The sequence below is a fragment of the Mustela nigripes genome, chromosome 15 (assembly GCF_022355385.1).
Source record: "Mustela nigripes isolate SB6536 chromosome 15, MUSNIG.SB6536, whole genome shotgun sequence".
NCBI lineage: Eukaryota > Metazoa > Chordata > Mammalia > Carnivora > Mustelidae > Mustela > Mustela nigripes.
Genome location: NC_081571.1, coordinates 83,127,956 through 83,153,596, shown reverse-complemented (window position 1 = coordinate 83,153,596; position 25,641 = coordinate 83,127,956). Strand labels below are relative to the sequence as shown.

At 56.2% G+C, this 25,641-nt stretch overlaps 1 protein-coding gene across 8 annotated transcripts in view; it reads right to left on the bottom strand.

Moving 5' to 3' along the window:
• Positions 1–231: 231 nt before the first annotated feature.
• ARHGEF7 (Rho guanine nucleotide exchange factor 7) overlaps positions 232–25,641 on the bottom strand; it is a 122,683-nt gene continuing 97,273 nt past the window's right edge. For 7 of the 8 annotated variants that reach the window (XM_059377932.1, XM_059377934.1, XM_059377938.1 and 4 more), the window contains 9 exons: positions 23,372–23,450; positions 23,029–23,168; positions 20,200–20,424; positions 18,094–18,187; positions 13,676–13,765; positions 10,709–10,885; positions 2,979–3,078; positions 2,697–2,751; positions 232–1,415 (listed from right to left, as the gene is read on the bottom strand). In XM_059377932.1, coding sequence (XP_059233915.1) covers positions 1,293–1,415; positions 2,697–2,751; positions 2,979–3,078; positions 10,709–10,885; positions 13,676–13,765; positions 18,094–18,187; positions 20,200–20,424; positions 23,029–23,168; positions 23,372–23,450 — 1,083 coding nt within the window. In that variant the 3' untranslated portion in view covers positions 232–1,292. The remainder of the gene's footprint in view (positions 1,416–2,696; positions 2,752–2,978; positions 3,079–10,708; positions 10,886–13,675; positions 13,766–18,093; positions 18,188–20,199; positions 20,425–23,028; positions 23,169–23,371; positions 23,451–25,641) is intronic. The other variant, XM_059377933.1, reaches the window with a different exon arrangement.

The following is a 25,641-nucleotide window of genomic DNA, read 5'->3' as shown; positions in this document are numbered from 1 at the left end:
AAGCCGACCTCTTCAGCAGAAGGAAGCAGACAGCGCCAGCTCCCAGGACGCGGTGTCCTGCCCGCAAAGCAGAGTGGGCTGGCACCACGGTTGCAGTTCCTGCCCAGGGGCTCTCAGGTTCCCGTGTCCCCAGCCCAGAGAGGTCAGCGGCACTGGGCGCAGCCGGGCTTCCTCCCTGTCCCCACTGTGGTTTAGGTGTGGGCGGAATGAACCCGCACTTACACAGACGACTTTAGGCAGAATTCGTATTGCTTTATTCTCACTGGAGGAGGAAAACCTTTTCCCCAGTGGGCACGGGAGGCTTGCGGCACACTCACGGTGAAGGGGTCAGGGCTCACAGAGGCCTCACAAGGACTTGCACCGGCACCCACCAGGTCAGCTCCCAGGATCCCTAGCATGCCTTCCTCGGCCCTGCGACACGCGATAACTAAGTTTATTTACAGGTTCTGGCAGAGCTCGCGCTCGCGGGGCAGGGGGACCAACGGTGCATTCTGTCCCCTTACTGAACCGGCCTCCACGGACAAGCCTGTTCGCCCCCAGCGCAGAGAACGCAGGCTGACGAGCCGCGGCCTCCTGCGGCAGGCCAGCGCGGACCCGGCGGCTGGACACGGTGGTGCGCAGGGGCCTCGTCGGGGCGGTGGCGGAAGCCAGTCTCCCTCACTGGGCGCGCCGGCGGCAGCAACACTGCTTCAGCAGAGGGCTTTCAGGGGTGTTAGGTGTCGGTGCGGGTACAAACAAGACCGCGTGGGCGCACCAGAGCAGGTCCTTTCTGAGCACACGGGCCACGCCGGAGAGCCAACAAGGCGTCCCAAGCACCCTCGCCCCGCCGCCTGCCGTGAGCACACGACTGCGACTTGCTGTTGGTGGGACCAGGAAAGGTCGGGGGGAGGGAGCTCTTGCACAGGTGATCAGCCCGGACACAAGAGCCATGGGTGTGCATTCCAAATGGAGGGTTGATAAGAAACGTGTACGTACGATTATTCATATAGATCAATAAAAGCCTGAAACACCAGGATTTGTAGTCACCGCACTTATTGCAAAATGAGGTAATTGAGATGTTAACAGAGTAAAATTGAAGCAGTCCAGCCCTCAGGGTCTAACCCTTGTGTCTGGATTCTTCAGGACGGTGTGACCATGTCTATTTGCGGGATAAACTCTGTCTTTTCTATGCCCAGAAAGATGACTTCTGTCCAGCCCTGCCCCGTAGCCCTGAAGGTCCCCCCTGGCGAGGGCTGTGGGGCCCCCCGGCTGGGGCTCCTGGCTGGTCTTGGCGGAAGAATCAACAACGCTCCTCAGAGGTTGGTCTCGTCCCAGGCGGGGTCGTTCATGTTCTTGAGAACTTTCCTCACCAGCTTCTCCAGGTCTTTGCGGGCTCTCTGCTCCTCTTCGAGAGACTTCTTCATCTTTTTGTTATCCTGCAAACGAAGCAGACCACAGGGGACTGAGTGGGCACAGAGGAGGACCTGTCTCCCAGGCGTGGTCCCAGGCTGGAACCTGCCACATTCACAGACGCTCCTACGAGCAGAACCCGTCACAGAGGGCAGTGCAGCCTTCACTCCAGGGCGAGGGGTGTCCGCATCACACACGGAAGCACGGCGGACGGTTACAAGAGGGACAGCGAGCATCTTCCCACATCTGCGCAGACCTGACGGCCCTCCTAGAGAAACACGGAGCGGCAGCCGCAAGTGCGTGAGCGAAGGGGCAGAGCCTGCCTCACGCACACCGGCCCCACCACCCCGAGGCGCGCAAACACGTACCCACTGTTGACGGTCCCTTCAAACTCGTAGAAGCGTGCGGAAGCCGTGGGGCCGGAGTCGCATCAGCTGAGTGTGCGTCAGACCCAGTCGGCGCCGCACCCCCACCCCCTGCCTCGCGTGCAGGGGCTCACGACGCACCCCTCAGAGACACACACCGGTGTGCGATGTGCTTTACCCAAAATACGCAAAATATACTCGGTCACTTAGCCAAGGTCACCCGACTTAAGAACAAGAGCCATGGGCTCCGCCAGCAGGTGCTGGGGAATCCCAGCAGGATTTTCAGGTGTTGCTGTTTTTTTTTAAAAAAAGATTTTATTTATTTATGTGGGGCACCTGGGTGGCTCGGTGGGTTAAGCCTCTGCCTTCAGCTTGGGTCATGATCTCAGGGCCCCGCATCCAGCTCTCCGCTCGGCAGGGAGCCTGCTTCCCTCCCCCTGCCTGCCTCTCTGCCTACTTGTGGTGTGTGTGTGTGTGTGTGTCTCTCTCTGTCAAATAAATAAATAATCTTAAAAAAAGAAATTGAGTTTATTTATTTATTTGACAGAGAGACAGAGAGAGAGAGCACAAGCAGGCGGAGAGAGAGGCAGAGAGAAGGAAGCAGCTCCCTGCATCTCCCCACAACGCAGGGCTCGACCCCAGGACCCTGAGATCATGACCTGAGCCAACAACAGAGGCTTAACCCACTGAGCCACCCAGGCGCCCCCAATTTTAGAGGTTTTACATGAGGATGCCAACAGCACAGTACAAAGTCTGAACAGGTCCCTTTAAGAATTCATTTCCTAGTCTGTCCCGCTCACCAGGGACCAAACTGGCCCGGGAGCATAGAGGATGTCCAAGGACACCCCTTGGAGTCCCCGCGCACAGGGACAGACAGCCTTGCTTTTCCTGCGGCGCTTTCCTCGGGCCCCGTGACAGAGGAAGGAGCCGGTTCGGACTCACCTGTCTTAACTCCTGGACTTCATCCCTTAGCGCGTAGACCGTGTCAACGAGGCTCCTGAAACAGAGAATGGGACGAACACCTGAACCAGGACAGGAGTGAGGACGGCGCAGGGTAGGGCGCCCCAGGAGGCACACCCGCTCCCTGCCCCCCAGGAAGCACACCCGCTCCCTGCCCGCTAACGGAGCCACGCCGCACGCCGGGCCGTAGCCCGGGAAAGCCTAGCACCCAGCCCGCACCTCCGGCGCCCACGTGCCCGCCCTGAAACGCTGGGGGTCACTTACTTCTCCTCGATCACCGTCTGACCGTTACTCTTGGTTTCTTCAACTATCATTTTCTCCTCCTCTGGAAGCAACACTTGGGGAGCAGACTCTTTGCGTGAACCTATGTCAGTAGAACAAAAACACAAACAAACGCACAGGTGAGCGCCGTGGCAGAACCGGAAACCTGACTCGACAACACGACTTAAACGTTCTATCAAACCCCGGGGAGCGCGTGATACAGAACTTGCTAGATACAACACGGAAGGGCAGCTTTTTACCCATTTTCCCCCACTTCTGCCTAGCGAACTCAGTCCTCCTCACGCCTAAAGCATCTAGACAGAAGGAAGCACTGGCCTTTTGGTGATTTATTAAGCTTCGGTTCCTGAGTCAGGATCATGGAGCTTTTAAATCCTGAAATCTTCCACAGGTAGCAAGGTCCTGACCCCAGCGCCCTGGATGTTTTGGAATAAATACCAAAAAAATTGGGAGGGAACATCCAAATCAATTAAAAGTCGAGGCAGTTTAGGAAGATGGGGCAGGCAGGGGCGCGCACGCCGAGTGCTCATCAGTGCGAACAGGAGGCGAAATGGTCAACTCTAGAGCGACCGGGAAAAATGAAGACAGAGACACGTGGTTTAGAAAGACGGATTTATTACTCCTTTCCTGAAAGCCTCCTCTGACACCCCCTGGAACGCACACACGTCTCCCACCAGAAGGCGGTGAGCGGCGGACGACGTCGCAGGGCCGTGTGCGCCATGTCACTGGGGCCCGGTCCCAGGAAGCGAGCGCTGGGGGGGGGGGGGTGCCTGAGAAACTGGGAAACCCACACATCTCACAGATAAGCAAGCAGACTCCAATCTTTCTCTAAGGACACAGAAGAGAAAACCTGAGGTAGTGCTCTTCCGAAAGCTCTCCGGCCCACAGCTAGTGCTTCGGAAGAGTGTCCGATGCGAATCTGAGGGGCGACTCCGCCACAGAACAGGAACGCCTACCAGTGGTATTCTGACAGACATTTCCCCGTTAAACACACGCACGTGGGGTGTGAGCTGCTAGCGGGTTACAGACACGCTGGTACGACTCGCCTGCCTCCTGGTTTCCCTCTGGTTTGCCAAACTCTAACACGACTGTGTCTCCTCACACCATGCATTCAAGACAATGATTTCCTTAAAGACGGGATTAAAAGAATAGTTTCACCAGCATTTTTATGTCCGCTTACTCTCCTCTGAGCACGATTAACAATGACCATCAAAGCTTGATGGCCACAGGGCTCCATCGTTTCCATGGCAGCACGCCACAGGGAAGAGGGCCGGAGTTTGCTGGCCACGGGGCCTTGGCCTCGACTCTCTCTGCTGCCATCTGCACATCTCCAAGACCTGGTCCGTCCCCGCCACAAAGCGCACCATGAAACGTGACGGCAGGATGTGGACCATCTCCTCCTCTGTCTTCCAAACAAGAGAAGATGAAACTCCGGGCCAGCGAGTCCGGTTCTGTGTCCCGTGGCACATCTCTACATTTCCGTCCCCAGGAAGGAAGGGCCCCTCGGCGCGCCAGCAGCTTCAGTACTACGATGAGCCGGAGCACGTGGGGCCCCGTCACAGGCCACAGCAGGCCAGTGCGTGGGGGGTGCGTCTGGGCACGGCTGTTCTGGCACTCACCCGTCACTACCAGGGAGTGGGACGTGTCGCTCTGCTGTGCCCCTAAGGGGCAGGCCCCCCCCACAAACCCTGTCACAGTCACCCACCGGTGTACAGGAGAATCACTGTTCAGAGGGCAACATCCTTCAAGACACGGCTCCTGAGAGGGACACGTCTTCTAAGACCTCACTATGCTGAGAGTCGGCCTCCTGGGGGATCGCCTGCTCCAGGGGCCACGGCTCTGCACGGGACCGCAGGCACGGCTTCTTCTGGGCCCTTCTGGGGCTTCTGGGCCACCCGGGAAAATAACGTTCAGGAAGGAAACTGGGATGTGAGACAGATATGGGAAAGCAAGCTCAGCGGTCCCAGCCGAGGTAAGGATTCTGAAGGTCGCTTCCAAGACACCCAACGGTCACCTCTGTTTTCATCAGGAGAGTTAGTTCATGTGCTGTTTTCCCCAGAAAAACAGAAAGGGATTCCTAAAAACTCGAATGTGATGTGTGGAAAAAAACGAATTCAGTGAATTTTCACCGTGAAAAGAGGTCATGGGTCAACTTTAGCCGACTCCTAACCGCCCCGCCACCTGCTCCGTGCGACAGACAGTCAGATCGGGCACCCCCACGTCTGCCACCACCGGCTGGTCAGATCGGGCACCCCGTCTGCCACCGCCGCTGGGAACACGACGTCTCATTAGCTCATCCAGGTGACGACGCAACAGGACGAGAAGCTCGCCGGCTTCCGCACATCTCTCCGGCTGTTTCCACACCTTGTAGCTTCAGCCTGCTGACGGGAGGCGCCCCCAGCGTCAAGCAGCAAGAGAAGGGACAACTGCATCGTAAGAACACGGGTCGGGGCTGCCCGTCCCGCACGAGACGGGGAGCCCGGGGCTCAGAGCAGGGCGGAGCTAGCCAACTCTGCAGAGCTGCTCTGAGAACTTAAGAATCACATTTAATATCTTTTACCAGGTAAAATCACAAAGACGGAAGTCTTAAATTCTATTACGTAATGTGACATCAGAGGACTAACAGCCTGTGACAAGTGGTCAGAGGGTCGCACGCTGTGACGGTTATTTTTGGACAGACACTGAGGACACACTAGAATTTATCACATGAACGGAAATTTGAGAATGTTTAGGGAGCATGTATGGACTTAATGGCTCGGCTTGTAAATGTCACTTAGCAGCCTGCAGAGGAATCCGTATGATGCTAATGATGTTCCTACTTTCACTGGTACATTTTCCTAAAAGGACAGAAAACTTAGTTTTTTCAGAAAAGTGAAGAAAGGAATGTTCTCCAGCCAGGTTTATAAGTAAGTTGGTTCTTACAGAAAGAGCCAAATGTTACAAAGCAGACTGAACAAGTCACCTTCACGGTCATGTGGGTACTCTGAGGGGTCACAGCACGTCTTCCCTGAAGCACTTAGCTGGGAAAAACAAGAGAACCCGCAAACAATGTTCTGTCACTTTATTTAAAATCCTCTAAGAGGGGCTGAGACACAGAGAAGGGGTTCATGATGGCTCCAGACACTCAAGGCCTGTGATTCCAGGAGATCACGGGGTCCAAGCGCTGACAATATACGTCCGTACGAGGACCTCCGGCGGGGGGGGGCACTGCTCCAGGCCCCTGGAGGGAGCGTGGGCCCTCACGGGGAGGCTCGCGTGGCCGCCCCTGCGGCGGCTCGGACAGCTGCGGACACGAGCGTCTTCCCTCCCACCCCCCGGCGTGCAGACGGCGCCGTGCCCCGGCGGCCTCGGCCGTCTCATCTGTGCCGTGTGGGGACTGCCGTCTGGACTTCTTGAAAGCAGCCGTGCGGCACCCGGCGCACCACCCACCCGAGCCACCATCGGTGGGGGGTTCCCCTGCACTAACGTCGTGTCAACCGGATGGCACGGTCCTCCTCCAGCCTCAGATGCCACCGCGGCTGGGGGGACATTTAGCTGTCCCTCCACCACCGAACACGTGGGCTGCGCGCCTCACTGCTTTGGAAACTGCTGAGGCTACGGCCACCTCGGGAAGCCCACAGTGCACATGGGGCACGCTGAAGGTTTTCACCAGGTGTGCAGTAGAAATACCCACTTACTTTAATTCGGCATCTCCTCAAGTCACCTGAGTGCCAAGCCTCGTCTCAGCAACATTCCGCAGTGGTGTGTGTCACGGTTTAACAGGAGTGCCGGACGAGCGCGGAGGCCGGTCTGCACCTCGTGTGACAAGCGCACAAGTGCTGGCTGGACTCGCGGCTCGCCAGCACGGGGGCGAACGCCACGCAACGGTAACGGACGCAGCAGCCCAGCATTTATTTCTCCAGCTGGAGGGCTCCCAGATGCCCGGGATCCGGCCACGGAGGCCCACGGACAAACACATCAGGGCAGCTGCACCCTGCCCCCCCCCGCCCCGCAGGGGTCGCTCGGAACCACGCAGTGGGAGACGGGAAGGAGAGGGTGGCCTGGGGACGCAGGGTTGTGATCTACAAGCTGGAGACACACAGAGACCTGTCCCCTACAACGCCTCCACCCCTTGGAGCACCGTGGGACCTAGCGAGCGCCCGTATGGCATGGAGGCCTTGCCTGGGCAGCACAGAGCAGGGCACTAAGCCCAGGGCACCTCTCCACGGTCAGATGAGACCGCCGCCCGACTGGACACACTGACAGAACACACAGCTCGGTCAACTCCGGGGCGCACGCATGGCGGCATGCGCGTGTGTGTACGTGCAGTGCAGTCAGCCTGCGTGGGAAGCCCACACGTGTTTGTCGGCTGTCAACATTCACGGCATGACTCCCGAAATCCTTAAATTCATCATCTTTCTAAAATCTGTACCTAATTATACTCAACTGTGACAACTCTCAGAATGAAGGAAGATATTACAACTTGTAGAAACCTAGTAGAAGCTCTCCCAAAGGTCATTTGTTACTTATGGTTATCACAGGAGTAACTTTTTCCTTAGGAAAATGGGAGGCATTCTCTTTGGAAACAGCCTGTCTCTGTTCCCCGTCTGACCTGCCCCCGCCCGGCGCTGACCGGTCTTTTCACTTCTCAGCCAGCTGGGCACCCACTTGATGAAACAAAGATTAAAACTGACATTAGTCTTAAAAAAAATAAACCATTTTTTTGCTTTGTTTTCCATTTATGCACAAAAAAATCAAGAGTGCCTCTTTCTGAAGACAAGCTTCCCAGTGAGCGAAACTTCAAAAGGGGCGGAAAAGAGGAAATAAAAGCGCGTCAGGAGCCCCCTGTGCGGTCTACAATGTACTTCATCTGCGAACGTGCACATTTCTGGATCAAAGCAGAGAGACGGTCCCATGGCCTCGCCTTCATCTGGAAGACATCACCCAGGAGAGGAGCCAAACCCCACGCAGCGCCAAGCTAGGCTACTCCCCCACCCCCCAGGTAACAGATATTAAAAGCCACAGGCTAGCAAATGCAAAATTTATTTCAACTGTACATAACAGATTTTTTTTTTTATAAAACAAACACTTCATTGCCATGTGCAACCACAAACAATATGCATACTGTACAATACAATGCAACGTTCCGGTGTACATCCGACGGGGTCTTCAACGGCGGTCACCCACTGGAAATGGCTTTCCCATTCACAGAGAAAAAGCACAATATAGAGATTCTTTTTCAAGGTCTTACACCACTATATACATGTTACTGTGTTTTGGCAATTTTATGCAAAACACAATATAGCTTATATACTGTGGCAAGGGTGAATTCAAGGTCGACATCACGTAGCCCCGTGGAAGGCCTGGGCCGGCCGCCGCCCACCTCGGGGTTCAGGGTCTGCACCCGCACACTGTGACACTAACCGTGCATGCGGCCAGCACGGATCTGCCCCAAGCAGACACCATGTCAACGTGACCGGAGCTCCAGAGATGGAAGGTCTCCACCCTCTGGGGCCACGTCATCACTGCCCCCCAGGGACCACCTTGAGGCGTGGCACTAACACTTCCAACCAGGTCACCACAGCGACTAGGGATATTCGAAACAAGCCCGACTGAGCAGAAGCCGGCGTGCTGCAGTGCGGCCGTCCCAGAATCAGCACGATCACCGCGCACGTGGCCGTGGCCGGCCCTGAAGGACTGGCAGGATGGTGTCACACTGCAGTGGATGGGACACGAGAGGTCTCCAGACCACCACCAAACAACACTGGGTGACACAGTATTGTGGCACTGGGCACACACAGCGCGCAACACGGCCCCCACGTGTAGGCTGGCAAAGGCAGCTACGCCAAGGCGCCAACGACAGCCTCAAGCAGACAGACAGACGTTCTACTGACGGAGTCCGGGGCAGTGGCTACTGTACATGTACAAGAGAAAACAAGTGCTGCTGAGTTCACAGTATCAACTTCACAGTCCGCCTTCTCCCGAACTTCCACTTACTATTTGGCTGAACACACGTAGCCCATCCCCACTGCGGGCTAATACTGGTAAGGCTGCTGCTCGACTTCCTTATCTACGCTGACGGAGGTAAGAAATGGAATCTGCAGACGGCAGGAGCAGCCCACTAGCTGTCTGAGAGCAGAGACCCATGCGGAACTCCTGGCTCTCCTCCTGACCTCATGCGGGCAGTACTGAAGGCGGCCGACTCTCCGGACGACCCGCCACTGCCAGGGTTCCCCGGCGCCCGGCCAACCACGGCGTGACGCAAACAAGCCCACGCCCTGAATACGGGGGTTCGCTGAGGGCCGGGGAGGGGCGAAAATCACAGCCGCCTGGAACTACAGCCACCCTGAGGAGAGGAAAACAGGTTATTCCCAATTTACTATGGCATCTTGTTTTCGGGAGCTGGTCTCGATGAATACTTAAAGCACAGCCTTGACGTTCCGTCCGAACACCAAGTACAGCATGCGTGGGGGAGAGTGATGGCCAGACGCGGATCTGGGTGCTACAACTGAATGCAACCGGTCACATTCAGTTCCTTCCGAAGCAGAGATTCATCAGACAGGCCAGTGAAATCTCCTTACAACAAATCCCAGGCAAGAGGGGAGCCCCCCCCCCAAATCGGACATTTTCTCGTGAGTGAGTGACACGGCAAGTGAAGTCTTCAATGGACTCAGGTGTCCCCGTGACAATCAGGAACGAGGGTCACAGAGGACAGGTTGCTGTAAATGGAGTTTCACGGCAGCTAGCTGCTGAAAACAAACCACAGGTCCCTCGCAGGCAGCGTGACGGGGGTGCCGGGGCACAGCCAGGCTGGGAGTGAAGCCAAGCACTCACCTGGCTCTGAACGGGGTTGCACGTACACCTTCAGAGGCTGAGCGGTTCTGTGTTTGGACTGGCTCTTCAGCGCAGTGGCACGGGCGTGCTATGGGCCACTTAAGAGCCGCGGCTCCAAATCAGGAGAGCTGGGCGTGACGGTGTGGGGAGGGTCTGAGCTCTGACAGTAACCTGGCCCTCGGAAAACCAACCCCTCCCGAGGGGGAAAGGGGGCGCGGGACGGCCTTCTGTGGCACCCTGATGAGCCAGAGCCGGCTCTTCCCTGCTCCCGCCATGGCCCGGGGCCCATACTGGCCATACCCCGCCCCACAGTTCTGCGTGGCCGTGGCCGCCGAGCACCCCGAGGAGCGCTCAGAGCACAGCTGTCGGAACTGCGCTGCGCCCTCTCAGTGCGGGTCTCCTCCACCTCTCTGCACCACCGGCTCATCGGTGGGTCCGTCACACACGAAATAGGGAGATGCCTACGTAAGGCCAGAGGCCCCTCTGCGGGGCTGCCACTCAGACCGCAAACCTGTATGGTCTCATGTAAAATAGAAAAGTGTTCACACAGGTGTATCCAAAAAGCAATGAGACAGGGGCTACACTGAGTACAGGAACCCAGACCATTTAGAGCTGGAGAGCCGCTGCCACCCGCGGAGGAAAGGACCCTCGGGCGCGGCCCCGGGAGCGCACCGTCTCCTTCCACCTCGGCAGCTCGGCCAGTCGAACTGGCAAGTGGGCCTCCACACAGTACAATGGGAAAAATCAGCAACGCTCTCAAAAGTTGTTAAAATATCACATAAAAGACAAGGAACAGCAAGAAAACATCTAAGAAAAGCAGGCTGCGATACAACAAGCATTTGTTAAGAAAAGCTCAGAAGTGCATTAGTTCTGGTGAGAGATATATGAGCAACAGCTCTTACGAGATGTAGAACCCATTCTGTAACTATGGGCTGTCCATATACTGTCATAGTCAGAGTCTTCCGAGAGGTCTGAAGGCTCCAGACGGGAAAGGCTACTGCGACGACCCAAGGAGTCTAGACTTGACTGGTCGTCGTCAGCCAACACGTGATTATGCATCAGGTCAGTGCCTTGCCATGCTACGACGGGGAGGGATGGAGTGACAGGCAGAGGGGAGGGACGGACAGGAAGAGCCACAACCAAAAACATGAAAACAAAAGCAAAAGGTGATGGGAAGAGAAGGAAGAGAGAAAATATTGTTAAAAACTGGCAACAATGTTCAATTGTCCTTATTTACGGTGGGTTCTAATAGCACAGCCCTCGGAGTAAAGCTGGACCATTTAAATAAACCTACGTCACAATACTGTCCCCAAACTGTCCCTCGCATAAGCCCAGAGCCACGGACACTTCTACAGACCTTTCCCAAGTCAATGATTCTATTCCAGTCTACTAACCAGGAGTCTCAGGACATTTTTAAAAGGAGCCATTTATGCGTTTCATTAGAAAATGGTTTCTTATTCTTTTAAGTGATACAGTGAAGCAGGAGAATTCCAGGGGATTTGGGACTGAGTTCTTCGGCTCTCCCTCTGCCAGACTGGAACTCCCCAGAAGTCATCTTCACGGTGGGATCTAAACTTACCTTATCAAACTAATACCACGGTAAAAATTTCAGAGTGGAGAACGGGGTACACAGGGTCCACATCCCTCGGGCCCCCGCACAATGCCGCCACAGCCCTGAGCTCGGCCAGGGGGACAGAAAAAGTGGAAGGCCTGTTCAAAGCCCTGATGCAGACCCTTCTACCGGAAGGACAAGAGACACGATGCGCCGAGAGCCACGTGTTAAGAGGAGGGCGACAGAAGACCGTGGGCACAGGACAGGGGGGACAGAGCGCAGCCCGAGAGCAGTCAGCAGGAGCGAGGGGGCCAGCCAGGCAGCTGGCAGGGAGGCGTGCAGGGGCGCAGCGCGACAGACCAGGGCCCAGTGCAGCAGCCACGGGCTGCGTCCTAGTCCTGCTTCTGGTCCCAAGGCATGCCATTCCCAAACCCTAACGAGAACAAGCAGTGGGCCAGTCTGGATCCCTTCTACTAAATCCCTGCAGTCGAATGAAGGTCACTATGTCCCTGAGACAGAAATCGACACCACACACGTCTGGCTAGTAAGGTCTTCTCGCACCCAAACATAGGAGGTGAATTTTAGGTCAAGTACATTACCCTGTTTTTACGAAGCCACTTAAGACGAAAAGAGCTGCCTCCACTGTAATCCCACACTGCCCTTCCGGCATCGAGGATCTAGCACCCCTATCCCACCTGGTCCTGGGGCTGTCAGGGTTACAGCCACACAGGACGGGACACATGAGGCCTCAGGATGCTCAGCCACAATACCCACATGTCGTGCAATGCTCTTCTGACACAGGAGAAATGGAGACACGTGACACAGGTGACAAACAGTGCGCACGCTCTACAAGCCGCCCCTTCCAGGCAGCTGAAGCCGCGAGGCCACGGCACCGTCTCCTAGACAAAAAGATGAAGCGCTGCCGGACACGGACACACACAGCTCCGTTACCTGCTCTATTCACCTGAGACGACCAGCTTCAAATTTTACTTCGAATTTTTTTCAGTCGCGAGAATTCTTTAAAATTTCAGATTCAAAACCCAAACACTATGGCCACATTTTATACAGCCCATTAGAAGTTTCTCACCAACTCTACAAAACCAGGATCGAGAGACCGACTGTGTTTACAAATGACAGCCCGGCACGCTGCACGCCCACCTACAGGCCGTCCCCCGTCCCCCCACTCTGCTGCCCGGCTACTGCGGACAAGCACTCTCCCGAGGCAGGGACGAACCACAGCCTCAATGCCGTGGAATGGGACCCGTGCGACACTGGCCCAGGGAAGGTCTTTAGGTGACCTGCAGACTGCCCCTGGGGTTCCATCCTGCCAGCCCTACCTTTCCAGCTGTTGCCGTCTAAAACAAAAGCTAAAGCAGGTGAAAATTCCCTTTCCCCCCTGTCCTTTTTCTCAGAATGAGTCTGACCGAGCCGGGATGCAGAACTGAACCACCACGGCAGAGGAGGTGGGAATGGGGCAGCGATCCACAGCGTGCCCACGGCGCCCACAGTGCCCGCGGCACCCACAGCCAGGGTGGAAAGGGAATCCAAGACACACGATCCAACAGAGACCAGCTTCTATGCCAGAGTACATCAACCCAGTTCTCCACCAAGACAGAAACCCCACGAAGCCCACCTAGGAAGGACAGTGCAGGACCCCCTGTGGTGCCCGTGGCCCTGGCTCCCGGGAGAGGGAAAGGCAGCCCTTTCTTCTGGACAGACCCCATGCTCCACTGCGCCTGCACCCCCGGGCTGCCGTCCACCTCGCCACGCTGCGAAGTGGAAGACAAAGAGAGCCCACCCTTGTCCTGCCCCAAGAGATGACGATTTCCTCAACCAAGAGCTGTGCGTCAAGGTACAGGAGAGGCTCAGTGGTGCTGAAACCCACCAGCTAAATTAGTCGGGTTCTCCTTCCAAAAATGTGTAAATGCATCCTTTAGAAGAGCGGGGGGCGGGGTGGGAGGCTGCTAAAAGAGCCTTGCTCTAGGTTTGTATTTCTGACAGTTCTAAGAATCTTAAGGGGAAAAAGTCCTACTTTCACACCAAAGTTTACATAGCTTAAAAATAACTGGACCAATCTTGTGTCTTTTAAGCACATCTTCTTCTCTAAGCATAAGCAAGCTCTCTACACTTCGGCAGCACCTCCCACTTGGGGTCTCCCAGCAGGACGTTCTGTAGAAATGCGCTCTCTTACTGGCAGCTCAGCCCCTCTGCAGTGACTGAGGGATGCCAGGCGGGCCAGCCAGGGGACCTGCCCTCAGAGGGGGCCTCTAACCCCAGCGAGCCGTTCCAGTTCGCAGTCCACGACGCGGAGACTTACTTGAGTTGAGCGTCTGCCGCGTTTTGGCGCTGGTGCAGTAAGCTTCGATGACTTTCAGAATCTGCGCGTCTTCTTCCAAAGCAGCTGTGCCTGTCGAGAGACGACACACCACAATCAAGCTACAGGTGGGAAGTAGAACAGGTCACCATCTACAACAGAACTTCTCCATTCTCCTGTCAGATAACGGTTTTCTAATATTTACAAAAAGTTCTAGGTTTTTAAAATATTTTTTTATGTACAATAGATCTAGCAAAACGTTAGTACCTTACATACGTAAGTGGTCTTACTGGTCCATAAGAAAAACTGTATCCTCCCATACTGGAATTGAAAAAAGAGCCAGGAACAAGCAAGTCACAAGAGAACACCCTAAGAAAAGAGGCTGATTCTCGCTAAGAAGTAACAGAGCAAAACATCAGGTTTTCACACACTAGCCGGACATACATAAAGAAGTCTGACCATTCCTAGTGCTGATGGGGCAGCGGGGTGCCCACAGCGGACCCTGGAAAGCTCCAGAAAGAGCATTTCCTTTGATCCCCTGGTTCCCATGGGTCCCCAGAGACGCCGTCTCAGATGGTCGCAAAGCACCATCGAGACCTTGAAGGTGTTCCTCCAGTGCTGTCCCCCTCTGGGTCCCTTCAGACACTGGCTTCGTGTACGCAGGCCACAGGCACGGAGGAGGAGAGAAGCTTCCAGACCAACAGCGTCACGCGCTATCAGTCCCGGACTCAGAGCCTCACACCCAGTAGACTTCCCGTGACCCTATGGGGTGAACTATTCCTCTTTTCTGTTTACCTACTTTTCTACGGCCCCTTGTGTTTTCTAAGATATTACCCTTGGATATGCATTTTAAAAGGCTCACCTACTCTAATAAAATGTGCAAGAATGGAAAGCTTAAATACTGAGAAGTACGTAAAGCCTCAACATTTTATGGCAGTAGGATGTACACGAGACAACTCAAATCCACCGCCCTGAGCACTAAGCCTCGGTGTGCTCTCGGAGGTCTGTGTTTCACGTCTCGCAGTTAGGTTGGACTTGTCTCCCCGTATGCGCGGAGCAAGCGCTCCAGCTTTCCCAACGCGGCGTCTCAGAGGCTGTTCTCCTTCCCGTCGTGCAATCTCGCGTCTACTGGCAGGCGCTGACCACCCAAGCACGGGCTGGGGGCTTTAATCTGCTGCACTGATGTGTTCGTTTCTGTGCCTGCCACACCACTCTGATGGGTACAGCTCCGCAGTACGCGCTGCAACGCGGAGTTACGGTATCTCCAGCTCTGTTTTCCTCAACATACCACACAAGCCAGTAATTCCACTACTGGGTATATGCCCCGAGAAAACAAAAACATCGATCTGAAAAGATACACACGCCCTGTGTCTACTGCAGCATTACCCGCAACAGCCAAGCTGCGGAAACCACCAACCCAAGCGTCCAGCAAAAGCTGAAAGGGTAAGGAAGGTGGTGCACGCGCAAACACGCACACGCACACACGCGTGCACACACACACACACTTGCACACAGAGGAATATAATGCATCCATAAAAGGGATGAGATTGTGCCATTTATGACCACACAAAGGACACAGACTGGATTACACTAAGTAAAATAAGTCAGATTAAGACAGACAAGACACCACGATTTCACCCACATGTGGTATCTAAATTAAAAGCCAGTGAACAAACAGCCGTAGGACCACTAAACACAGAGAACTGATGGACTGCGGTTAGTAAACAGAACAGATGAGGGGGAGCCGGAGGTAGAGGCTTCCATTAAGGCCTGAGTGCGGAGCACAGACGTCAAACCACCACGCCCTATGCCCGAAACCAATGGAACGTCCCATGCAGAACGCCCGTACCCAATGTTAACATCGTGGGTCAACTACACTCAAATAAAACTGAAAAAGAAAACACAGATTCCAGCACGCAGAGCTGAAGAGCTATGGAGAATGGACGTAGCGTCTCTGTCTGGAGCCCACCATGAGCACGACCAGCCCCTCCCTCGGGAGCAAGAGAGGGTCTCCCTCATTTCATTCCAGCACCGGCTGAGTACGGCAACCTCACAGGCGTGTCGCTCCACCTCTGCCCGGAGGACAGCCATCTGTGCCTGGGACTGCCTGCCCAGACGACAGGATCGACCCCCAGAGGTGGGACGCACACACACACCACCGCACGCCCAGAGAAAGTGCAGACACCAGGAAGGACGCCCGCTGACCTTCTTGGTTAGTTAGTTCACGGCTTGTTAGTTCACGGCTATCGCAGAGCCTGCTTCCTCACATTCCCTACGTGGCACAGGCCAGGCCACAAACGGAAACTTCCTGACTCTGAGCGTTTAGCTAGACTAACCTAGGATAGCAGCAGGGGACTTAGGAAGCCCCTGAGACGTCCAGGCCCCCCTTACAGAGGCCACGCGGCGGACATCTCTCCTCCCGGCCACACGGAACCTCTGGTGCCCCTTTCGCCTGCGGGTCCCTCCATGCTCCCTCCGCCGGCTCCTCAGCTCCCCAGACCCGACTCTGTCTCTCTCTTCTCCTCGCACGGCCTCCCCCGACCTGAGCAGCTCTGAATCCTCACCGTCCGCCGGGGCCTTTCCATGGGCCAGGGATTCATCCAGCAGGAACACTTCCCAGCACAACTGCACGGGGTGCTATCCTATGGGCTCTAGGACACTTAGCAGCACCGCTGGCCTCCACCCCCGGTAAGGCAGCAGTGCCCCCACACCCGACTGGGACGACCGAAAGGGCCTCCCGAAGTATCTCCAAGCGGGACAAAGTCACCCCTGGCTCAAAGGCCACAGCTGCAGCCTCCCTCTTGGAAGAGATCTGAACTCTGTCCACGCTGGCCCGCTCCCCCGTCCTCACCTGGTCCAGGCCCCATCCTATCTCGCTCACCCGGATCAGTTCACCTCCTACCCAGCCTCCCTGCTCCCACCTCTGCTCTGTCTGAACTCAACTGAACCATCAGCGATCCCATTCAAACCAAGGCCCATCACGTCCCCTGGCCCCAGCGGCACCACGGTGGCCCATCTGTGAGGCACCTCTGAGAATCAGCTCTCCCCTCCAACCCCACCGCCTCCCACCTAAGCCCCAGGGGCTCCATGCTGTCCCCAGGGATCTCCCCTTCAGTAGAAATAGGAAACGAACCAGGTGGACAGTGTGCTGGCACTAAGGGTAGGGGATGGAGAAGATCTAGGGCCATTTTAGGGAGGACGGCTGGGCAGCACAGGGAGAGGGCACTGGGCGGAGGAAGCAGCCCGAGCACCGGCTCCAGAGCCCCCAAAGCAGGACGCTCTTCTCACCCATGTCATTGGCTCCTGGGAGTGTGGCCCTCCTCGCACACTCAGGATCTCGAGGAGGAGGACCACCACGACGGCGAGCCACACGATGCCTGCTGTAGCGCCGGCAGGCGGCAGGGGGCCGAGAGCACGCGTTTCCGCAAGGCGGCCTCTAGGCCCCTCCCCGCGTCTACACCTCACACCAGGACGAGCGGGGGAGCAGGCCCACGTGCAGGCCACCTGGACTCCAGGGAACCTGCAAAACCCCCAAACCAAGCGGCCCCCACCCCGGGAGGACCTCGAGCTACTCTCCCACAAGCTTCTTTATAAAGGAATCCCAGAAAGGTCCCAAGTCAGCACACCAAAGAGCAACACGACACTCCACGGGGTCCGGAAGACACGTGACAGGTCCCGGCGCACAGGGGCAAGGAACAGAGCCCACCACTTCCCTGAGGGGCCACTGCCCGGGCCATCTCCCCTCTGAGGTCCTCCTGCAGCACAGACAGTCCTACCGGTCCCACAGCCGTCTGCGGCCACAGAAGCTCTCTGGCCCACGGCTCCGGGAAAGCAGCCCAGCAGCGGGAAGTGGAGGGTGGGCGCGCGCACAAGCTCTCCAGGCGCTTCTCCAAAGAGCTCTGCTTGCTTACACACGGTCAAGGGAGCATCTCCTGTGGGAGAGGCTGCCTGGGAGATGAGGCACCGAACCCAGTGCCATTTCCAGCATTTCCTGAGTTCACGGCCGGGCGGCGAGGGTCGTGCATGCACACAGGGAGAAACGCGACCTCGGGCCGCAGAGCAGACACGTGGAGACTGCGGGCCAAGGCGGGGGCCAGACAGAGCCGGCAGTCCCAGGAACCCTGCACCCCGGGCCTGGGTTCCCAGAACAAGTGATCACAGAGGCCGAGAGACCATGAGCAGGTCCATCGGGGGAACCAGGCGTGCGCTTCCCCACCGGCTGCTCCCCGGCCCGCAGGCGTCCCCACGGCAAGGGCTTGCACTCTTGCCCCTTACTCTCCCTTAGACAAGACATTAAGGCTCAGACCCCAACAGCTGAAGCCTCTGGAAAGCCACCAGCGCCCCCCACCCCTGCCCGCCGTGCCGTGAGTGCTGTGCCCGAGACGGGCCCATGTCCTCAGCCACACGCGGCGCGTACTCACTTTTGCGCAACGCAAACTCTTCATCTGAAGGCTTCCGCTCAGGCTTGCGCTTAGGTAACAACTTTTTCATGGTCTTGGGACTCTTACTAAGATCCTAGGGGAAATAAAAAGGAAAAAGGTGCTGACACATTCCGAAGGCAGCAATTTTTCCTAGCATCTCGGTGAGAGTCGCGACAGCAGGAAACTGGAAGCTTCCACTGCTGCCCAAGGCGAGGCACTTCGTTCCCTCACACCGGGCTTTCTCGGCCAGCTGCTGAGCACGAACGTGAAGTCAACAGGGCACAGGCTCTGCTGAGAACCCTCGTGCCCCTGGAGAGCACAGCGTGGAGGCGTCGTGGGCTCGCGGGCAGGCAGGCCGACCCGGGCAGGGACACACGCGTGCTACTAATTCGGGAGCAGACCCATCTGCTGCAGCGAACCAGAGAGAGACCCGGCAAATGAAGGTTGTTTTCAGAGGAAAGGCAGCAGCTTCAAGAAAGGAGGAAAGGGAAGAAGATGTGCCCGTCCACGGTGAGCGCAGCCGCATGCGATGACAGAGCACACCACACCCCGGCACGGCCACACGCGCTCCCAACTGAGTCCCAATGTGATGGTCTGCCCTTTCCCTCGGAAACACAGTGACTTAAGAAGACACAGAAGGCCCCGGGGGACGGGCCAGGCTCCAGCGGCCAAGCACCCATGAGATGCTGGTACAGTCTCACTACCGCATCACGGAAGTCACACCAACCGCTAGTGAGTCTTATGAGAGTCTTACGACGTGAGACCAGCGTGACCTGGCCTACGGGAGGAATCAGACCGAAAGCGCGGAAAGAACACAGCCTGGTTTTGAAAGGAAGCTCTTCAAAATCTTCTGCTACACGGTACAAGCTCTCTAAAACATGGGAGGATCAGTGTCCGAAGAACTAAATACAGCACGTACTGTACAGCCCCGGGCAGGACACCAGGCACACACAGGCGCGTCCCCACCTGCGGGCCCAGCCACAGCCAGCGGCACGGCGCCCCACACGCACACACTGTGAAAGCATTTCCAAGAAGGGTTCGGTTCGGAGGGCTCTGCGACACAGACCCCAACACTAGGTCCAGCACAGTAGGGGCAGCCCAGACAGCAGGGGCTGCTCAGGTTCACGGGCACACCTCTCCCCTCATGCTTGTGCTCCATGACCCGACACTCTCCGCCTGCCCTTCCTCAACAGCAGGGAGACCCCCCCCACCACACGACCGGCACCTTCTGCAAGGCTAAACAAGTAACAGACCCTCACATCCGTCCCGTAGCCACCCACGGCAAAGCACCCTTGGACCTGGGTGCGTTATTACTAGCAAGACAGAGATCTTAACAGCAGAATTCGTTAACAAAACACGTCAAGGACAGATTTCCACCTGCGTAGTATTCGTGGGTCATAAGACATTCAAGGGCTGCGGGCAAGGACAGGCGTTCCAGGGCCGTGGGCAAACGGGACCTCAGCCGGGCCTGGAGAGGCACACCAGGACGCCCCGCCTCACGCCCTATACTCAGGCTCACACTCGGGCTGTGCACACGGCTCACACACACGGCCACACGCACCACTGCAGTCAAGAGCTCCCCAAGCATACGAGCTTCCCAGGTACATAAGGCCCTTTCTGTCCTGCATGTCAGCACCTGGCGTGACCATGCCGGACAGACGCTGCCACAGACCCAGCTCTCGGACACGCAGAGCCACGTCCTCCCACTTCCATCTGTGCGTGTCCTCTTCCTCCCGAACAGCTCCCGGTGACCAACGCGGGCTTCCAGGGCGGCCCTCATTCGGGCCTGGAAAAGGGCCAGAAAGCCTAGACAAGACCCACCCTGATTTAGGTGTGCGAAGTAACTTGGGCTCACCAGACGCCGGGCACAAGGAAGCCCTCTGCTCCAGGCTCCCGGCGGCAGGAAGCGAGACCCATCCGTGAAGGGCACAGAGGGTCTGATGCTAGCGGAAGCAGAAGGGAAGACAGAAGAACCGAGGCGGACCGTCACGGTTCTGTGTTTTAATTACGTCACAGAATCCCAGCCACAAATAGGACTGAAGCACAGAACAGCCCACCCAGCACACCCAGATGTCCGGTCTGCACTCGCCCGCGCTCTGACCTTACCTCCTTGTAGCAGAGAGCAGCCGAGGGCCGCAGGGGAGGTGCAGGTCGCAGGCAGCTCAGGCTCCACGGCTTGGGGGTCTTCGGAGGCTCCAGGGGCCCCCAGTTGATGGTGGTGTGCGGGGTGCCGTGGTGGGAGGGGTGGGGCAGCGTGTGGTAGGCAGGCGTCAGGGGCACCGGCTTGCTGTCCGCGTGTTTGCTCGACGGGGCCATCGGATGTGAGGGGAGCTGCCGGGGAAGAGGGCACAGAACACAACAGCCGCAATCAGGGGTCCCGCCCCCGGCCCCACGAGGTGCTGCCCGTTTCTAAAACCCTGCCAGGCTGTCATCATTTCTTTAACCTCCAACCCCAGCAGTCAGCTCCCAGGGCACCTGCCTACCGTGTGTCAAGCCAGCTTTGGGCGAGGGGTAGGCGGCAGAATGTGGAGGCCCTGACCCAGCATCCCACCACCACCTTTATTCGCCACAGAGTAGCATCTGCGACAAGGTGTTCCGTTCAGCAGAGATCAGAATTTTGCAAACCAAAAGGCATTTCTATACTGGGAATGTGGTTATGGGGGAGGGTAATTCTCCCAGCCACATATCTACTCCTGGTGATTTAGGGGTGGGCTAAATGCCTGTTTTCCTTTAAAAAGTTTTCCTAAGACACAGCCAGGCCCGTTCCTGCTAATGACTGTAAAACCAAAGGACACTTGCCACAAATACTGTCATTGCCCATAAAGCTGATAACATTTTGCAATCTCTTGGCACAAACATTTTGCCAACCACTAGTTGCCAATCACTAGGGTAAAACGAGTTATCTTCTCAGAAAAACCAGCGTTAATCAAAATGAAGTTATACATAAAATCTAGTTTTCCAGAAAGATAACGAAGGTCCATACTCCTCGAAAATGCCAAAATATTCCATTACAGTGACAAAAAAATGCAAAAATGTTCAATAAAATACTCCAAATTAGCCTGTGACCTCAATTACCCAAAACAATAAGGCATGCTTAATAGAAGAGCAAAATGTTCTCTGAGCTGGAAAGCAGAGTGAGGTCATCCTTCAAAAGAACTGCCTATTTGAAACACATGCTGAATGGGAAGCCTGGCAGTGGATGCCACGACGCCCCAGGGTTACTTTCTGCAGTAACCACAGGCCTCTCCTGGCGCACACAGGTCCAGGCGTGTGTGTGTGTCTTGTGGCAGGTGAAACACCCACACCTAGTTCACAAGGGAGAAAATTATGTAGAACGTCTCTTGTAGCAGTGACGTCACAGTAAGTAACACTGGGATTTGTTCCTCAAGTCCAAAGAGGGAACGGTGTGTGCTAAAACGAGAATATTCCAGCTGGACGCAGCCAGATCGCAGGGAGAATGCGCAGCACCTCAGAGAGGAAACTCCCGAGGGAGAGGACGTAACATTTCCAATGCCTGTTTGTGACGAAGACCACCAGGATTCAGAGAACCAAGTTTTACCTGGTGTGAAATCCCACTGTTTGGTTTCAAGGCTTTCCTGACAATATGAGGTAGCAGTTCCATTTTCCTCTATAAACACACACACGCACACACATCTTTGGAACAAATTCAGTTCCATGTAGGCTAAGCATCTGTAGTAATTTTTTTTTTTAAGTATGGAAAAGTTATAAATGGCAGAGCCATTCAAAATGAAACGTTAGCTTAAGCAAATAAGTTGTCTCGACCTCCAAACTGTGGAGAGAAACCACGTAAGAGAAAACTGTTCTGAACGTTACACTACAGGGTACCTGGTAGCTCAGGTGGTTGCGCGTCTGACTCTTGATTTCAGTTCAAGTCATGAACTCAGGGTCCTGGGACCAAGCCCTGCATCGGGCTCCTTGCTCAGTGGGGAACCTGCTTGAGGATTTTCACGCTCTCCCTCTGCCCACACCCCTGCCTGCACAAGTGCGCTTCCCTCTTAAATAAATCAACCTTCATTTAAAAAAAAAAGTTACCCTACAGCCACTCTTGCTAAGCAAAGCCTTGACTGCTAAGGATAAGGAATGCAGAAGTGAACCACATGGTAGCGAGTCCAGATAAAGATCACGACCCTCTCGGGTCTGAGCCTGGGTGGCTCAGATGTTTGGGCATCTGCCTTCCGCTCAGGCCATGATCTCCGGGTCCTGAGACCGAGCCCTGCGTCAGGCTTCTGGCTCAGCAGGGAATCTGCTTCTCCCTCTCCTCTCCCTGTATCTCTCTGTATCACATGAATAACTAGAGTCTTAAAAAGATCACACCACCTCATAGGAATGTGAGGAATACCCTCCACCTGGAAACACTGTGCCCCCCACCCCAGGTCACCTGTGAAAAGGTGTGCATACTTCAGTCCTGTGGGAGAAGGATGTGGAAGGTGCAGCGAGGACTTGAAACCAGGGTCTTAAGCGCACCACACCAGGGAAGAGGGGTTTCATACATGGGATACTTTGTGCTGAGACACTGCAAAATGTTTAAGTACTTAAAAAATCGAAGAGCTGGTGAGCTCTACATGGAAATAAGCAGATTTCCTAAAATCAGAACAATGATGAAGTTGAGATTCTCAGAAAAAAGCAGTGCACCGCTGGCTCTTGAGGTTCCAGGTAAAAAACCCCGTAAGCTGGTCTCCTGGGCCCCACCCCCCAAGTCGATGTGGCAAGCCATGCACGGAGGCACAGCCTAGGAGCAAGCGGTGTGCGGCCATGCGCCGCTCCGCAGGGACATGCCAGGAACCCTCAGGGCGATTCAGGCTGTATCTGCCCTCATGGTCCAGAAGGTGGTCACGCCTCGGGGCATGTGCTCACTCACTGCCGGCCCAACCGCAGGCTGACCCAGGGTGGATGCAGAAGCAAGGGGACCCTTACGGTGTGAGACGGCACGGAATGCGGCTTGATGGTGGGGTTGCCGACAGACGTGACCTTCGTCTGCTTCTGCAGGTGGTCCACCCACTCGTGCAGATCCTGCTGGTTGCTGCAGGACACTAAGATGCGCTCGATCATGCTCCCTGGAAGCGAGGAGAAACAGGCTGAAGGGGGCGAACCGGCAGAAAGCACACACGGACACACACGGGCACACAAGCCCCCCCCACCAGCAGAAATGAACAGCGCTTAGCCATCGGCCCCCGGGCAGTCTAGCAAGAATCTGCACACAAACGGTGAGCTGCCTTCAGCACCACGACAGAGCGTCCGCAAAGTCTGTGCCTATCACCTGATATTTCAAATGCATTTCTATGATTTTCACTGTCCTCAAGCTTTGTGATTGTCATTCCTGTCGTTGGTAGCTTTCCCTAAAAAAGACCCCCCCCACAAAAAAAACACAATTAGTGCTTTTCTAGTAAAGAAGGTTCCATTATCAAAATAAGTATTAAATGAGTTTAGAAATGGCAAAGAACAGTGTAAATCAAAAAAGCTCTTTGTGCCATATGCATATTACAAAATCTCTAGGGCAAATAAGAAATCATAACACTGTAATCAAAAAAGAAAAAAAAACGGAGCCAGCCGACGAGAACAAAACCCAACCGCATCGGACGCGCTCCTGCAAACACGAACACGAGGACAGAACACAGGCCTATCAGGACAGAAAACTGGCGCCCACCACAGTTACTTCAGACGCCACGTGCAAAGGAGCTGGTCTGCCTCACAAAGACATTTGGAGGAAGCCCCTCCTTGGCAGGCAGAGCAGGGGAGCTGCAGCAAAAGGAATCGTACAGGAGTCACACTGCGCTGTCCCCAGAGAAGAGAAGCAGCTGGTAGTGGCACTGGGTACCACACAGTGCGGACGACGGCGGGAACCAGACGGGAGAGGCCAGGGGACAGACCTCACAGGCACAGGGCTGCACACGAAGCGTCGGTAACGGCACAGGCCGAATACACAACGTACTCCCACGGCACCCGGTGGCCGAGGCTTAAGGAGAAGCGCGTTGGTGCTTTCTCGGGGGGCTGCGGGGGGTGGGGGGATGACACTCTGCGGCTCCCCAAGCAGCTGCTCTCAGCAAGGCAGGGGGCCCCAGAGGGGCCAGAGGCAGTGCCATGGCCCGTGGGGCGCTCCCGACCTGCCTGCCCTCCCACGCAGGCACAGAGCCTGTCCGGAAGCTCACCGGGCGGCACACTGGACCGGGCTTGGCGTCACCACGGTCGGAGTGACATGAGCACCGCCGTGCGAGGCCCAGAGAAGCACGAAGACAGCTCTGAGAAGTGCTGCAGAAGACCACAGCAGCGGTCCCACATGGAAGGCTGCACCGACCCCGTGATGGCACGCGCCACAGCACTCGGACCCCCTCCCGAGACCCCCTGCACAGAACAGGAAAGTGGGGCCCCACCAGGGCCAGGAAGCCTCCAGGGGCACATCAATGCCAACAGCCAGGGCAAACGTGGCGTGGACACCGGCCTCATCGCCAGGGGCCTGAGCCCGCCCCAAACAGCAACCTCTGCTCCCTCGGGTCTGAGCCGGGCCCGTCCTCAGCCTCTTGGGGTACAAGACAGAAGCCAGAGCACGCCGGCAGGAAGGACTCGGCCTCATGTTTACTGGGGATGCCTAACAAGGTGGAGCGCCAGTCTGGGGATCCTGGGCAGGCGCCGCCTGAGCCACAGACACCTGCTCGGCAGCGTGCCGACAAACGAGGCGGCACCAGCACACCCCAGCTTCATCAACTTCAAAGTGCTTCTTCTGGAGTAAGTGTGGGGCAACCACTCTTCTATGGGTGGTTAAGCTTTCTGTGGGGACACAGACATGCCACGGGAGCCTCTGGCCCTGGGCTCCCCCACGTTCGTGTCCCGGACAGAGAGTATACTCTGTCTGAACCAACTCGGAACTGCGGCTGCAGAGCAGGACCTGGGAATGCCCGACGGGAGGACCTGCCCTTCCATAACCACACGGGACAAAGGCCGTGAAGCCAGAAGCAGCTACGGGACAGAAACTAGCTAAGGAATACCCCACTTAAATTTCTGTAGACAAACAAAACCTCTCCCCTGCACCCTGCATCTTCTTCTTCCAGGCTCAGCCTTCTCGAGAGTCAGCAGGACGACTACACACGAGCAGCCTGGGATCACGCGCTACTCCTCACACCAGCGCCCCTCGGCCAGGGTCCTGCAGCACTTGCAGCTTCTGGGACCTCCCGGCCCGCACCCGCCAGCACCCTCCCGCACCCTCCCACGAGTCCGGTCCACCGCCACCGTCCGCGGCACCACGGTGGCCAGGAAGGTGGCACCTGCGAGACAGGGCTCCAGACGGTGACACAGCTGGTGGGCAGCCCTCAAATGCTGGGTGGTCTCCTCCTGTTGTGCTTAGAGTAACACGGGACTCCGTCCGCACAGTCGCACAGACATACAGCCAGGAGCCACGTGTACGAGGAACACTGTACCTACAGCAGCACAGACACAACGCAGGCACGCACGCACACTGCTTCACCCGAAAATCCCAACCGCGCCCAGAACAGACTCTCAGATCCACAGTGAACAACAGAATATAAACTTAAAATG